The sequence below is a fragment of the Mesoplodon densirostris genome, chromosome 4 (assembly GCF_025265405.1).
Source record: "Mesoplodon densirostris isolate mMesDen1 chromosome 4, mMesDen1 primary haplotype, whole genome shotgun sequence".
In the NCBI taxonomy this organism is placed as follows: Eukaryota; Metazoa; Chordata; class Mammalia; order Artiodactyla; family Ziphiidae; genus Mesoplodon; species Mesoplodon densirostris.
Genome location: NC_082664.1, coordinates 26807413 through 26819912, shown reverse-complemented (window position 1 = coordinate 26819912; position 12500 = coordinate 26807413). Strand labels below are relative to the sequence as shown.

General features: G+C 40.1%; 1 protein-coding gene across 1 annotated transcript in view; it reads right to left on the bottom strand.

Annotated features, from left to right (window-relative positions):
• Positions 1-3209: 3209 nt before the first annotated feature.
• The window catches only part of SPTLC2 (serine palmitoyltransferase long chain base subunit 2), a 113537-nt gene continuing 104246 nt past the window's right edge, over positions 3210-12500 (bottom strand). The window contains exon 12 of the mRNA XM_060095761.1: positions 3210-3580. Within this exon, the coding sequence (XP_059951744.1) occupies positions 3461-3580 (120 nt within the window). The 3' untranslated portion in view covers positions 3210-3460. The remainder of the gene's footprint in view (positions 3581-12500) is intronic.

Here is a 12500-nt window from a genome sequence, read left to right as displayed (position 1 = left end):
AGTTCTTGACCTTCATGAAAGTGGACAGAGGAAAACCACAACTTTCCCATTTTTTCTAACCACATGGGTTATAGCAAGTACAGATTAAAACCTATGCTGGCTTACCTAGAACACCAGGAAAGACACCCTGGGAGTTAGGGCACAGCAATTCTTTATACAAGAGAACCAGGAGGGACCTCCCTGGCGGTTCAGTGGTTAAGACGCCGCGCTTCCACTGCAGGGGGCGCGGGTTTGACCCGTGGTCGGGGAACTAGGAGCCTGCATGCCACATGGCACAGCCAAAAAAAAAACAAACAAAAAAAAAGAGAACCAGGAGACAGTCAATTGTATTTAATCTTTTCTAGGTGGTTTTGCCACAAATTCATACAAAACAAGAACCCAAATTCTCTCTCTTCACTGCCTATGACATGACTAGAAGTTCTGTGCTGCTGCCCAATCCAGTATGACAAGGGGCCAGAGATCCTCATCAATTTGGAAAGAGGCACATGGGGGAAGAAATAGGGGCTTGGCCTCTGAAAGGGCATCAGGCAAACACGCAGCCCTTAGTAGTTGTGTCCGGTTATTTCTGTTCACCTTCCATGACTACATGAGGAAGAGGGGTGTCTGACCATCTGAAATCCTCACCTTATCACGAAAGTTTAAGACAGTGACGAGAAGTTCTTCAAACAAGCAAACAGTACTCTGGGCTCTGGAGACCAGAATGTTTTTTTAAAGGGAAAAAATGTTCCAAAGCAAAGCGAAAAGTTTAGTGCTTCAAAGACCCTGCCCCTGAACATTCTCTTTCAATACTCTAGAACGTACGCCATATTCTACAGTAAGGCTTTTAAAATAAAGGTGGGAGGAGAATCTGCCACTGCCACTTGATCCGTTCTTTGGGTGTGATTTTGATGTCCCCTAGTTATAAACTTCCTGGTTTCTGATGTGATCTGCAGAAAGAGGTGGTATAAAACCTGAAATGGATGAAGACAAAGCTAAATAAAAAGAGGGATGAGAAAAAGTAATAAGGATTAATCACACCTCTATCGACTAACTCTGATGATCAGCCTTGGTAGTAATGGTTAGCTGATGCCTGTTTGAATCCCATCAGATTCTTCAAGTAGGCTGTGTTAAACCATGTACTAAACAATACTTATTTGTCCCAGATTTCTACTCATTCCCAGTGACAGTATTTAATACACTTGTGTTTCCCCAAGTGCTTGGTTAAGTAATGATATTTGTGATATGACTGGACCCTAGATTTATATTACAGTTTCAAGAAGAGACAACCAGTGTGTGTAATGTTTTGTCCTCTAGAAAGCAGAGGTCCTAGAGAGATCAGAGGAGTTTTCTCTCTTCAAAATAAATCTGTAACTTAACTGCATTTATCCTGAAATAACTGCATAGCAAAGTGATATATATATATATTTAAATGCCCATATTAACTGACATTTTAAGTTGCAGTGACTACATGCAAGCCAAAATAAAAGACTGGCCATTAAGTTCATTGCTTTAAGTTTGTGACTTCTGCAAACCCTACATCACTAAATAGTAACTGCAGTGCAAAAGCTCTCTGGTTCTAATGGGGTTCTAAGGTGAGGACCTAGATGTGCAGGAAAGGTTAGTAATGTATTTTATTTTACAGGACTAATTACTTAGTTACCACAATCTTTTTTACTTAAACTTGTACATGCTAAATGCAGTCCCTGCATCTCTACTTAGTTCTTTTCACTTTTTTCTATTCTTTAAAAAATTAAAATAAAACCTTGGAATATTTCAAGGGCTTAAGGCTCTCAGATGCTGAGAGTGACCAAAGATAACTTAAGACATGAAAACAAAACTTCACAAACAATAGCATTGCTTACATCCTCCACTACATGTATCTGCACAAAAATACCACAGCTGATGACAAGATGCCCAGGAGAATTTGGACTGAAAATTTTTACCAATAAAAGGAGTGATTTCAAAAATAGAGATGTACAAAACTACTTTAACACAATGTTTTTCCATTCTGTTCCCAGTCCTTCCCCTGTAATACTTGATGGCTACTAAAAGACAAGTTGATCTTGGGTATAAAAAAAGTCAAAAGTTCTCTTCACTTAAGCTTTGGTCAACAGAACAAAGTAAGAACTTTAACATGGTGATTTTCAGATTTGCTCTTTGGTCAAGCAGTATAAAGCTCGCTGAAAGCAATCCCCTTACTTGGTATGAAAACAGTGTCAAAATAGAGGATCCCAGGTTAGCAAAAAATAAGTGTTCAGAATTTCTCAGGGAAAAAATAAGGGGTAATGGAAGGAGATGGAGCCCCTAAAAGCCCCAGATGCCGGGTTAGAACTGCATTAGGACATCAAGAATAAAAGAGAAATATCACTCAGAGTGATATTTAAATGGGTCATCTTCTAAAAAGGGTAAGTTAATAAACTTTAATCCTTAAATTAGGAACATGACAAATGATTTCTGAGCGGAGATTTACCAACATTCTCCTTTATCAGTTGAAACCCTAATATGGACCCAAACCCAGGCAGAGGCTGTCATAATTTTGAAAAGTAGAAAGCAGTCAGAAGGAAACCACAGACATTCTACAAGGAGCAATCACCCCTTTCCCCACCACCCCTGCCCTCACCCACGCAGGAGGGCGTATCACTCTGCGGAGCAGCTTTGTACAAAGAAGAGTGCAGTGTGAGTCGGCTTCGGCACCGAGGTCTGACCAGGGAGGGGATGTGGGTGCTTTGAAAACCATTTAAACAGGGGGTGGGAGTGTTAGATTCCAGCTTGGGAAGAACCCAGAAACTGGACATGCCCTCAGATGGTGGCCATTACGAAGAAACATTTGATGATGAAAGAAGGTATCATCTGGTGACCAGAACAAAATGGAATAAGACCAAGCCTTGGAGGCTCCTGGCCAGGGAGGGATATACAATGACAGGGAGTTTCAGCAATGTTAGTGTTTACTACGTTTCTTAAATGGCTAAACTTAAGACACATTAAAATGCTTTGGTTGATTATGTGACTGGTTAAACAAGGATTCCAAGGCTGGCAACCTCTGAGACCTGGACTGGAAGTAAGTGGAAGGCACTTGCTCCCCAGGAAGGAGGGCCAGGTGAGTCTCGAGGCTGTAGTGCCAGGGCCAGCAGGAGCTCTGGATGGGCCCACGTCTGTGAGGCGGCTGGGAGAGGAAAATGGCCTGCGTGGTTAGCCAGGGTAGGGTCAGTGTGATTTCACAAGTAGAATAGTTATAAAATAAAACATTTTTTTAATGGACAAAAAAGCAAAGTGAGTCACCTCTTTTTCTAAAGGTGATGTAGCAAAGGAAGGATGTGAAGCAGTTTTTCACTATTTACAAAATATCATTTAGAGTGGAGGTGGCCACTGTCAGTAGTTGAGGAAATCTCTTGCACAAGAAGTGTGGTTCCTGCAACTGGACTGGAAAGGCCACACACTCCCCTGGGTGAGGGAGAGTTCCTTTAGGGGAGCACCAAAAGGCTCAGTCTTCTGTTTCTTCATATGTAGTCTCGTCAAAGGGCCTGTCCAATAGAGGTACTGACCGATGACGGGAATACTTCAGGTGCAATAGGTCCCCGACTTCATCTATCTCCTTTAAAGCCTAAAATACACAAGACAGAGCAGAGGTTAGTCAGAGCCAGGAGGAGGAAGACACACTTGGTGCTTTATTTTTCTAAAAACAGTCATGGCGAGATTATCCTGTGGTGGGACCATGTCCAATGCATTTACTCTGAGCAGACTAGAGTCTAGCAATGGAAAGAGCTGCTTTTTGAGCAAGGACATCAGGAGGAACACGGAGAACAGGTTGTGAAGAGCAGGGATGCAGAATAAAGGGTATAATTCATCAAAATAGGACACGCTTGGACTTCCCTGGTGACGCAGTGGTTAAGAATCCGCCTGCCAATGCAGGGGACACCGGTTTAAGCCCTGGTCTGGGAAGATCCCACATGCCGCAGAGCAACTAAGCCCGTGTGCCACAACTACTGAGCCTGTGCTCTAGAGCCCAAGAGCCACAAGTACTGAGCTCGTGCGACACAACTACTGAAGCCCGCATGCCTAGAGCTGGTGCTCCACAACAAGGGAAGCCACCACAATGAGAAGCCCACGCACCGCAACAAAGAGTAGCCCCCGCCCGCCGCAACTAGAGAAAGCCCGCGCGCAACGAAGACCCAACGCAACCATAAATAAATAATAAATAAATAAATAAATATTTTTAAAAAAGAGAAAGAGCATTTCAATATTTTTTAAAAATATATGACATGCTTGGAAGAAGAAGGAATATGTATCCTGAATTTGCCAGGCTGGCTATAATTTGTCATTTCTCCTTTTACCCTCCAGTACTTGCTCTTTCTGTTATCACACTACCAAAAAAGTGATGAGAAGTCTGCATTGGGATGCTTCCTAGATCCAAGATGAAGAGAGTCCCCAAAGTGGACTGCTGTGCAGACTTAGTAAGAAAAAGTGGAAGCCAGCAAGGAAAGAAACAGAGCCAGCATTTAAACTCAGGTTTGATTTTAAACCCCCAGATCCTATCATTGAGAGATTAGCTTGTCTTTCCATCAAAACTCTATCGCAGTATAACTTTCTTTTCTATAAAACTTGCTCTTTTATTTTTCAAATATGTTTCTTATAAAAATTAAAACACTAAGGCAAGTGATGAAAAGTCTCTTCCTGATTGCAATACTAGCCCTACCTGGTAACCTGTGTATGGTTTATTTGTTTTTTTTTTGTTTGTTTTTTGGTTTTTTTTTTTTTTTTGCGGTACGTGGGCCTTTCACCGCTGCGGCCTCTCCCGCTGTGGAGCACAGGCTCTGGACGCGCAGGCTCAGGGGCCATGGCTCATGGCCCCAGCTGCTCCGCGGCACGTGGGATCCTCCCGGACCGGGGCACGAACCCTCGCCCCCTGCATCGGCAGGCGGACTCTCAACCACTGCGCCACCAGGGAAGCCCTGCGTATGGTTTCTTATATGTACTTAAAAACAAACAAACAAAACCCAACTCCTGGTTGAAGTATACATACATATAGCAAAGTACACAAATCATAGTTCACACAGTTAACTTTCCAAAAAGCAGCACACAGAGTCAGAATAGAGAATGACAATATAAGAAAGGGATATGTCTTCAGAATTTCTTAGAAAATATTTAATGGAAGGACAAGGAAATTCCAAGCCCCAGATACCTCTCAGAGAAATCCATGGAAGATAGCAAAAATTCTGGAATCCTAGATCCTAAGGCTTTCTAATAAAAGCACCTGGCTCAGGTCACAGAATGCATTTTCAGATCATGGCAGCTCTCCAGCCCTGTTATTCACTCCCCAAGCACATGTGGATGTTGCCTAGTGGGTCTAATAGGCCTCAGCTCTGGAGACAATGGCTCTATCTAGGACACCATCTCATTAGACTAAGAAAGGGTAATGTGGGCAGTAAAAGCCCTATTGCCTAAGTGTGACTCTCCAAATTTCCATCACATCATATAAATCTTCTGTGTACTCTCATGGTTGTAATTCCATATGAAAATGTACATCTTCTAGTTCAGAAAAGGGAATCAGTTGATTATCAGTAAATAGACACATATACCTGTTCCTAAATTTAACTTTAAAAAAATCAGTGTAGAGAGGAAAAAGAAACACCAATAAATAGTATTCCTTATTTATTCTAGCATAAGAAAAAAATACTCTTCACTCCAAATGTGAAAACTATAAAAAGCAAATAAGAGCTGGACTTCAATATGCTATCAGAACAGTGGTACCTTTGAGAAGAGGTTTAATTAAAAGTTCCGTATGGAAACAATTTAAGATTGAATTTCAGCTGAGCAAACCCATTAACTGTTTATTCCCCTGACCTCTGATACAGGATTTATTAATTTAAAACAATACATGACTTAATAAGATCACAAAGTAAAGGATATTCAGAAGAACATGATATTTTTCATCAATTAAAAAAGAAAATGAATAGAGACAGAAAAAAAGCCACAGTAGCCCAAAGGGATCTAGATAACAAGATTATGACTGATACCATACCAAATATCTCAGATGAATGGGTTTTATTTATATAAAAGGTAAAATTATGCGACTTCCCTGGTAGTCCAGTGGTTAAGACTCTGTGCTTCCAATGCAGGGTGCCCGAGTTCAATCCCTGGACGGGGAACTAGATCCCACATGCCACGCCTAAAAGAGCCCACATGCTGCAACTAAACATCCCGTATGCCGCAACAAAGATGCTGTGTGCTGCAACTAAAGACTCGGTGCAGCCAAATAAATATTAGAAAGGAAAAAAAAAGAGATAAAATTGTAACTAGAAACTGCTGGTCATGATGTGGGGTTACCTGGTTAGATTAGGAATAATGAAGCATTACAAGTACCAACTGTTGACAAATAGTCTACACTTACACTGAACCTCCAGATCACAGGGTAAGATGGGTTCTTAGGGAAAAAACATGTTAATTTAGGGTTGAGTATGGCCCTTGAATAAGAGAATATTCTAGGATAGTTGTGCATCCCTGAGCTAATAAGCTTGCTCTTCTTCTTTTAAAAAAATAATAGCTTTATTGAGATACAATTCACATGCCAAAAAATTCACCTTTTTAAAAGTTTACAATTCACTGCTTCTGAGTATATTCACAGAGCTGTACAACTTTCATCACTATCTAATTTTAAAGCATTATCACCTCAAAAAATAAACCCCATACTCATATCCTCATTCCTCCTTTCCCAGCAACCAGCAATCTATTTTCTGACCCAATGAATTTGTTTATTTCAGACATTTCATATAAATGTGGTCTTCTGTATCTTCTTTCACTTAGCATAATGTTTTCAAGGCTCATCCATGTTGTAAGGGTACAAATTCATTCATTTGCATGTGGTTATCCAGCTGTCCAGAACCACTGGTTGAAGAGACTATACTTTCCCCATTAACTAGTCTTAGTCCCTTGTTGAAAATCAATTAGCCATAGATGTTTGGGTTTATTTCTTGACTCTTAATTCTATTCCATTGGTCTATAAGTCTATCTTTATGCTAGTACTCTGCTGTTTCAATTACTGTAGCTTTTTTTTTTTTTTTTTTTTTTTGCGGTACGCGGGCCTCTCACTGTTGTGGCCTCTCCCGTTGCGGAGCACAGGCTCTGGATGCGCAGGCTCAGCGGCCATGGCTCACGGGCCTAGCTGCTCCGTGGCATGTGGGATCTTCCCAGACCGGGGCACGAACCCGTGTCCCCTGCATTGGCAGGCGGACTCTCAACCGCTGCGCCACCAGGGAAGCCCCCCAATTACTGTAGCTTTGAAGTAAGTTTTAAAATCAGGAAATTTGAGTCCCCCAACTTCTATTTTCTTTTTCAACATTGTTTTGGCTATCTGGGGCCCCCTATAATTCCATATGAATTTGATGATCGGCTTTTCTACTTCTGCAAAAAAAAAAAAGCCATTGTAATTTTGATAGGGATTGCAATGCATCTACAGATCTTGCTGTACTCCATATTAACAATATTAAATCTTCCAGCCCATGAACATAGGGTATCTTTCCATTTATTTAAATCTTCTTTCATTTCTTTCAGCAATGTTTCATAGCAATATGCAAGTCTTTCACTTCCCCTGGTTAAATTTATTCCTAGGTAGTATATTCTTTTGAATGCTCTCGTAAATGAAATATTAATTACCTTTTCATTTGTTCATTGCCGGTGTATAGAAATACACTGATTTTTGTGTCTTTTACTCTGCAATTTTGCTGAATATATTTATTAGCTCTAGCAGATTAGTTTTTTGTGTGTGAATTGTATAGCATTTTCTAGATACAGAATCATGTCATGGGGCCCATTAATAAATGAAAGTTCATTTTTATCTCATAATGTTCATGTTTACTTCCATAAAAAAACATAAGAAAAAATGACTTCAACAAATCTGTGGTTTCAAAAAATGCACTTTATGCTTAAAAAAAACCTAATTGGAAGGCAAAGTCAAATAATCCTGCAAGTGGATCTTATGAGAAAAATATTAGCACTCTAAACTGGTAAACACGTTTGTTGGCAACAAAAATCTAACAAGATATACTGGTTACATCTAAATTATTTCTCTCTTTTTTAAAAAAATTATTTATTTATTTGGCTGGGCCAGGTCTTTAGTTGTGGCATGCAGGATCTTCATTGCAGCATGTGGGCTCTTAGTTGTGGCATGCTGGATCTAGTTCCCTGACCAGGGATTGAACCCGGGCCCCCTGCATTGGGAGTGTGGAGTCTTCACCGCTGGATCACCAGGGAAGTCCCTAAATGATTTCTTGAATGTGTACAGTTATCAGGAGTAAAAACTGTTAGAAAACACAGTGAATTACTATAGCCATTGCATTTAATGACACAGATATTTTTTAAAAGGTGTGCTGAAACTCCTAAACACCCAAATAAAGTAGAGTGGAAGAAAAGTTGATATTGCTGGGTTAAAAAATAATCAATGAAGAAATTCACCAGTAAGATTTTTGAGTAAAGGGAAAATCTATTGGAAAAAATCCGAAAGGTATAATCAAAATAAAAAAGAAGAAAACAAAGATACAGTATCAATAAACTGAATTCAATTTCAGTGTCAGAAGATTAAGAATATACTCATACTGGTAGAAGTTTTGCTATGAAGAAATAGGGAAGAAAAATCAAAATCTTTAGCAGTTAAGAAAATTAAAATGTCAATTAAACTTTTAAAAACATGCATTCATAATATTCTTTAAGATTAGCAGCTCTCCAATGAATTAATATTCTGATATTTCTATCAACTAATGTTATGCAAATATGTTCTAGAGCTCTATAAACTCTCAGAAAGTAATACTTATGTAATGTAAAGTCTGAAATCTTGAAGATGTTGGAGACAAGATGGTGGAATAGAAGGACTTGAGTTCACCCCCTCTCACGAAAACACCAAAATCACAAGTGACTGCTGAACAATCATTGACAAAAAACACTGGAACCTGCTAAAAAAGATATTCTACATCCAAAGACAAAGAAAAGGCCACAGTGAGATGGTAGGATGGGCACATTCACTATATAATCAAATCCCATACCCACCGGGTGGGTGACCCACAAACTGGAAAATAATTACATGGTAGAGGTTCTCCCACAGGAATGAGAGTTCTGAGCCCCACATCAGGCATCCCGGCCTGAGGGTCTGGCATCGGAAGGAGGAGCCCCCAGAGCATTTGGCTTTGAAGGCCAGTGGGGCTTGATTGCAGGAACTCCACAGGACTGAGGGAAACAGAAACTCCACTCTTGGAAGGCACACACAAGGTCTCATGAGAACCAGGACCCAGGGGAAAAAGCAGTGACTACATAGGAGCCAGGGCCAGACCTACATGCTGGTCTCAGAGAGTCACTTGGGGAGGTGGGGGGGCGGATGTGGCGCACTGTGGGGAGAAGGACACTGGTGGTGGAAGTACTGGGGAGTACTCATTGGCATGAGCTCTCTGGGAGTCTGCCATTTTGACACCTAGACCTGGCCCTACCCAACAGCCTGTAGGCTCCAGTGCTGGCATGCCTCAGACCAAACAACCAATACAGCCAGAACACAGCCCCAACCATCAGCAGACAGGCTGCCTAAAGTCTTCCTGAGCCCACAGCGACCTCTAAACACACCCCTTGACATGGCCCTGTCCACCAGAGGGACAAGACCCAGCTCTACCCATCAGTGGGCAGGCACCAGTCCCTCCCACCAGGAGGCCTGCACAAGCCTCTAGACCAGCCTCACCCACCAGGGGGCCGACACCAGAAGGAAGAGGAACTACAACCCTGCAGCCTGTGGAATGGAGACTGCAAACACAGAAAGTCAGACAAAATGAGACGGCAGAGGAATATGTTCCACAGAAGGAACAAGATAAAAACCCCAGAAGAACAACTAAGTCAAGTGGAGATAGGCAATCTACCTGAAAAAGAATGGAGGCACAGACTGAGAAGGTACAAGAAATGTATTACAAAGAGCTAGAAGATATAAAGAACAAACAAACATAGTTGAACAAAACAATAACTGAAATGAAAAATACACTAGGAGGAATCTATAACAGAATAAATGAGGCAGAAGAATGGATAAGTGAGCTGGAAGACAGAATGGTGGAAATCACTGCAGCAGAACAGAATAAAGAAAAAAGAATGAAAAGAAATAAGGACAGTTTCAGAGACCTCTGGAACAACATTAAACACACCAACATTCGCATTACAGGGATCCCAGACGGAGAAGAGAGAGAGATAGGGCCTAAGAGAATACGTGAAGAGATAATAGCTAAAAACTTCCCTAACACGGGGAAAAAACAGTCACCCAACTCCAGGAAGTGCAGAGTCCCATACAGCATAAAACCAAGGAGGAACATGCTGAGACACATATTAATCAAACTGACAAAAATTAAAGGCAAAGAGAAAATATTAAAAGCAACAAGGGAAAAGCAACAAATAACATACAAGGGAATCTCCATAAGGTTATAAGCTGATTTTTTCACCAGAAACTCTGCAGGGTAGAAGGAAGTGGCACAATGTATTTAAAGTAATGAAAGGGAAAAACCTACAACCAAGAATACTCTACACAGCTAGGCTCTCATTCAGATTTGATGGAGAAATCAAAAGCTTTACAGACAAGCAAAAGCTGACAGAATTCAGCACCACCAAACCAGGTTTACAACAATTGCGTACGGAACTTCTCTAGGTTGAAAAGAAAAGGCCACAATTAGAAACAAGAAAATTACAAATGGGAAAGCTCACTGGTAAAGGCAAACATACAGTAAAGGTAGGAAATCATCCACACACAAATACGATATCAAAACCAACAATCGTGAGGAGAGTACAAATGCAGGATATTGGAAATGCATTTGAAATTGATACCAGCAACTTAAAACAATCTTGCATATAGACAGACTGCTATATCAAAACCTCATGGTAACTGCAAATCAAAAACCTACAATAGGTACACACAAACAAAAAAGAAAGGAATCCAAACACAACACTAAAGATAGTCATCAAATAACAAGAGAACAGAAGAGGAAGGGAAGAAAAAAGACCTATGAAAACAAATCCAAAACAACATAATGGTAATAAAAACATACATATAGATAATTACCTTAAATGTAAATGGATTAAATGTTCCAAACAAAAGACACAGACTGGATGAATGGATACAAAAACAATACTCGTATACATGTTGTCTACAAGAGACCCACTTCAGATCTAGGGATGTATACAGAGTGAAAGTGAGGGGATGGAAAAAGGTAGTCCATACAAATGGAATTCAAAAGAAAGCTGGAATAGCAATACTCATATCAGACAAAATAGACTTTAAAATAAAGACTGTTACAAGAGACAAAGAAGGACACTACATAATAATCAAGGGATCAATCAAAGAAGATATAACAATTAGAAATATATATGCACCCAACATAGGTGCACCCCAGTATATAAGGCAAATGTTAACAGCCATAAAAGGGGAAGTCAACAATAACAAGATAATAGTGGGGGAACTTTAACACCCCACTTACATCAATGAACAGATCATCCAGACAAAAAATCAATAAGGAAACACAGGCCTTAAATGCACTGGATTTGATGGCCTTAATTGATATTTATAGAGCATTCCACCTGAAAGCAGCAGAATACACATTCTTTTCAGGTGCACATGGAACATTTTTCCAGGATAGATCACATGCTGGACCACAAAGCAAGCCTCAGTAAATTTAAGAAAACTGAAATCAAAGTATCTTGTCCGACCACAATGCTATGAGATTAGAAGCCAATTACAAGAAAAAAAACTGTAAAAAACACAAAAAAATTGGAGGTTAAACTATATGCTACTAAACAAGCAATGGATCACTGAAGAAATCAAAGAGGAAATCAAAAAATACTTAGAGACAAATGAAAACATGATGATCCAAAACCTATGGGACACAGCAAAAGCAGTTCTAAGAGGGAACTTTATAGCAATACAAGCTTACCTCAGAAAATAAGAAAAATCCCAAAGAAACAACCTAATCTAACACCTAAAGCAACTAGAGAAAGAACAAACAAAACCCTAAGTTAGTAGAAGAAATCATAAAGATCAGAGCAGAAATAAATGAAATACAGACAAAAAAAATAGAAAAGATCAATGAAACTAAAAGCTGGTTCTTTGAAAAGATAAACAAAATTGATAAACCTTTAGACAGACTCATCAAGAAGAAAGGGAGAGGGGCTCAAATCAATAAAATTAGAAATGAAAAGGGAGAAGTTACAACTCACACCACAGAAATACAAAGGACCATAAGAGACTACTACAAGCAACTATATGCCAATAAAATGACAACCTAAAATAAATGGACAAATTCCTAGAAAGGTACAATCTCCCGAGACGGATTTAGGAAGAAACAGAAAATATGAACCGACCAATCACAAGTACTGAAATTGAAACTGTGGTTAAAAAACTCCCAACAGGGACTTCTCTGGTGGTCCAGTGTTGAGACTCCGCACTTCCAATGCAGCGGGTGTGGGTTCGATCCCTGGTCGGGGAACTAGGATCTCACATGCCATGCAGCGTGGCCAAA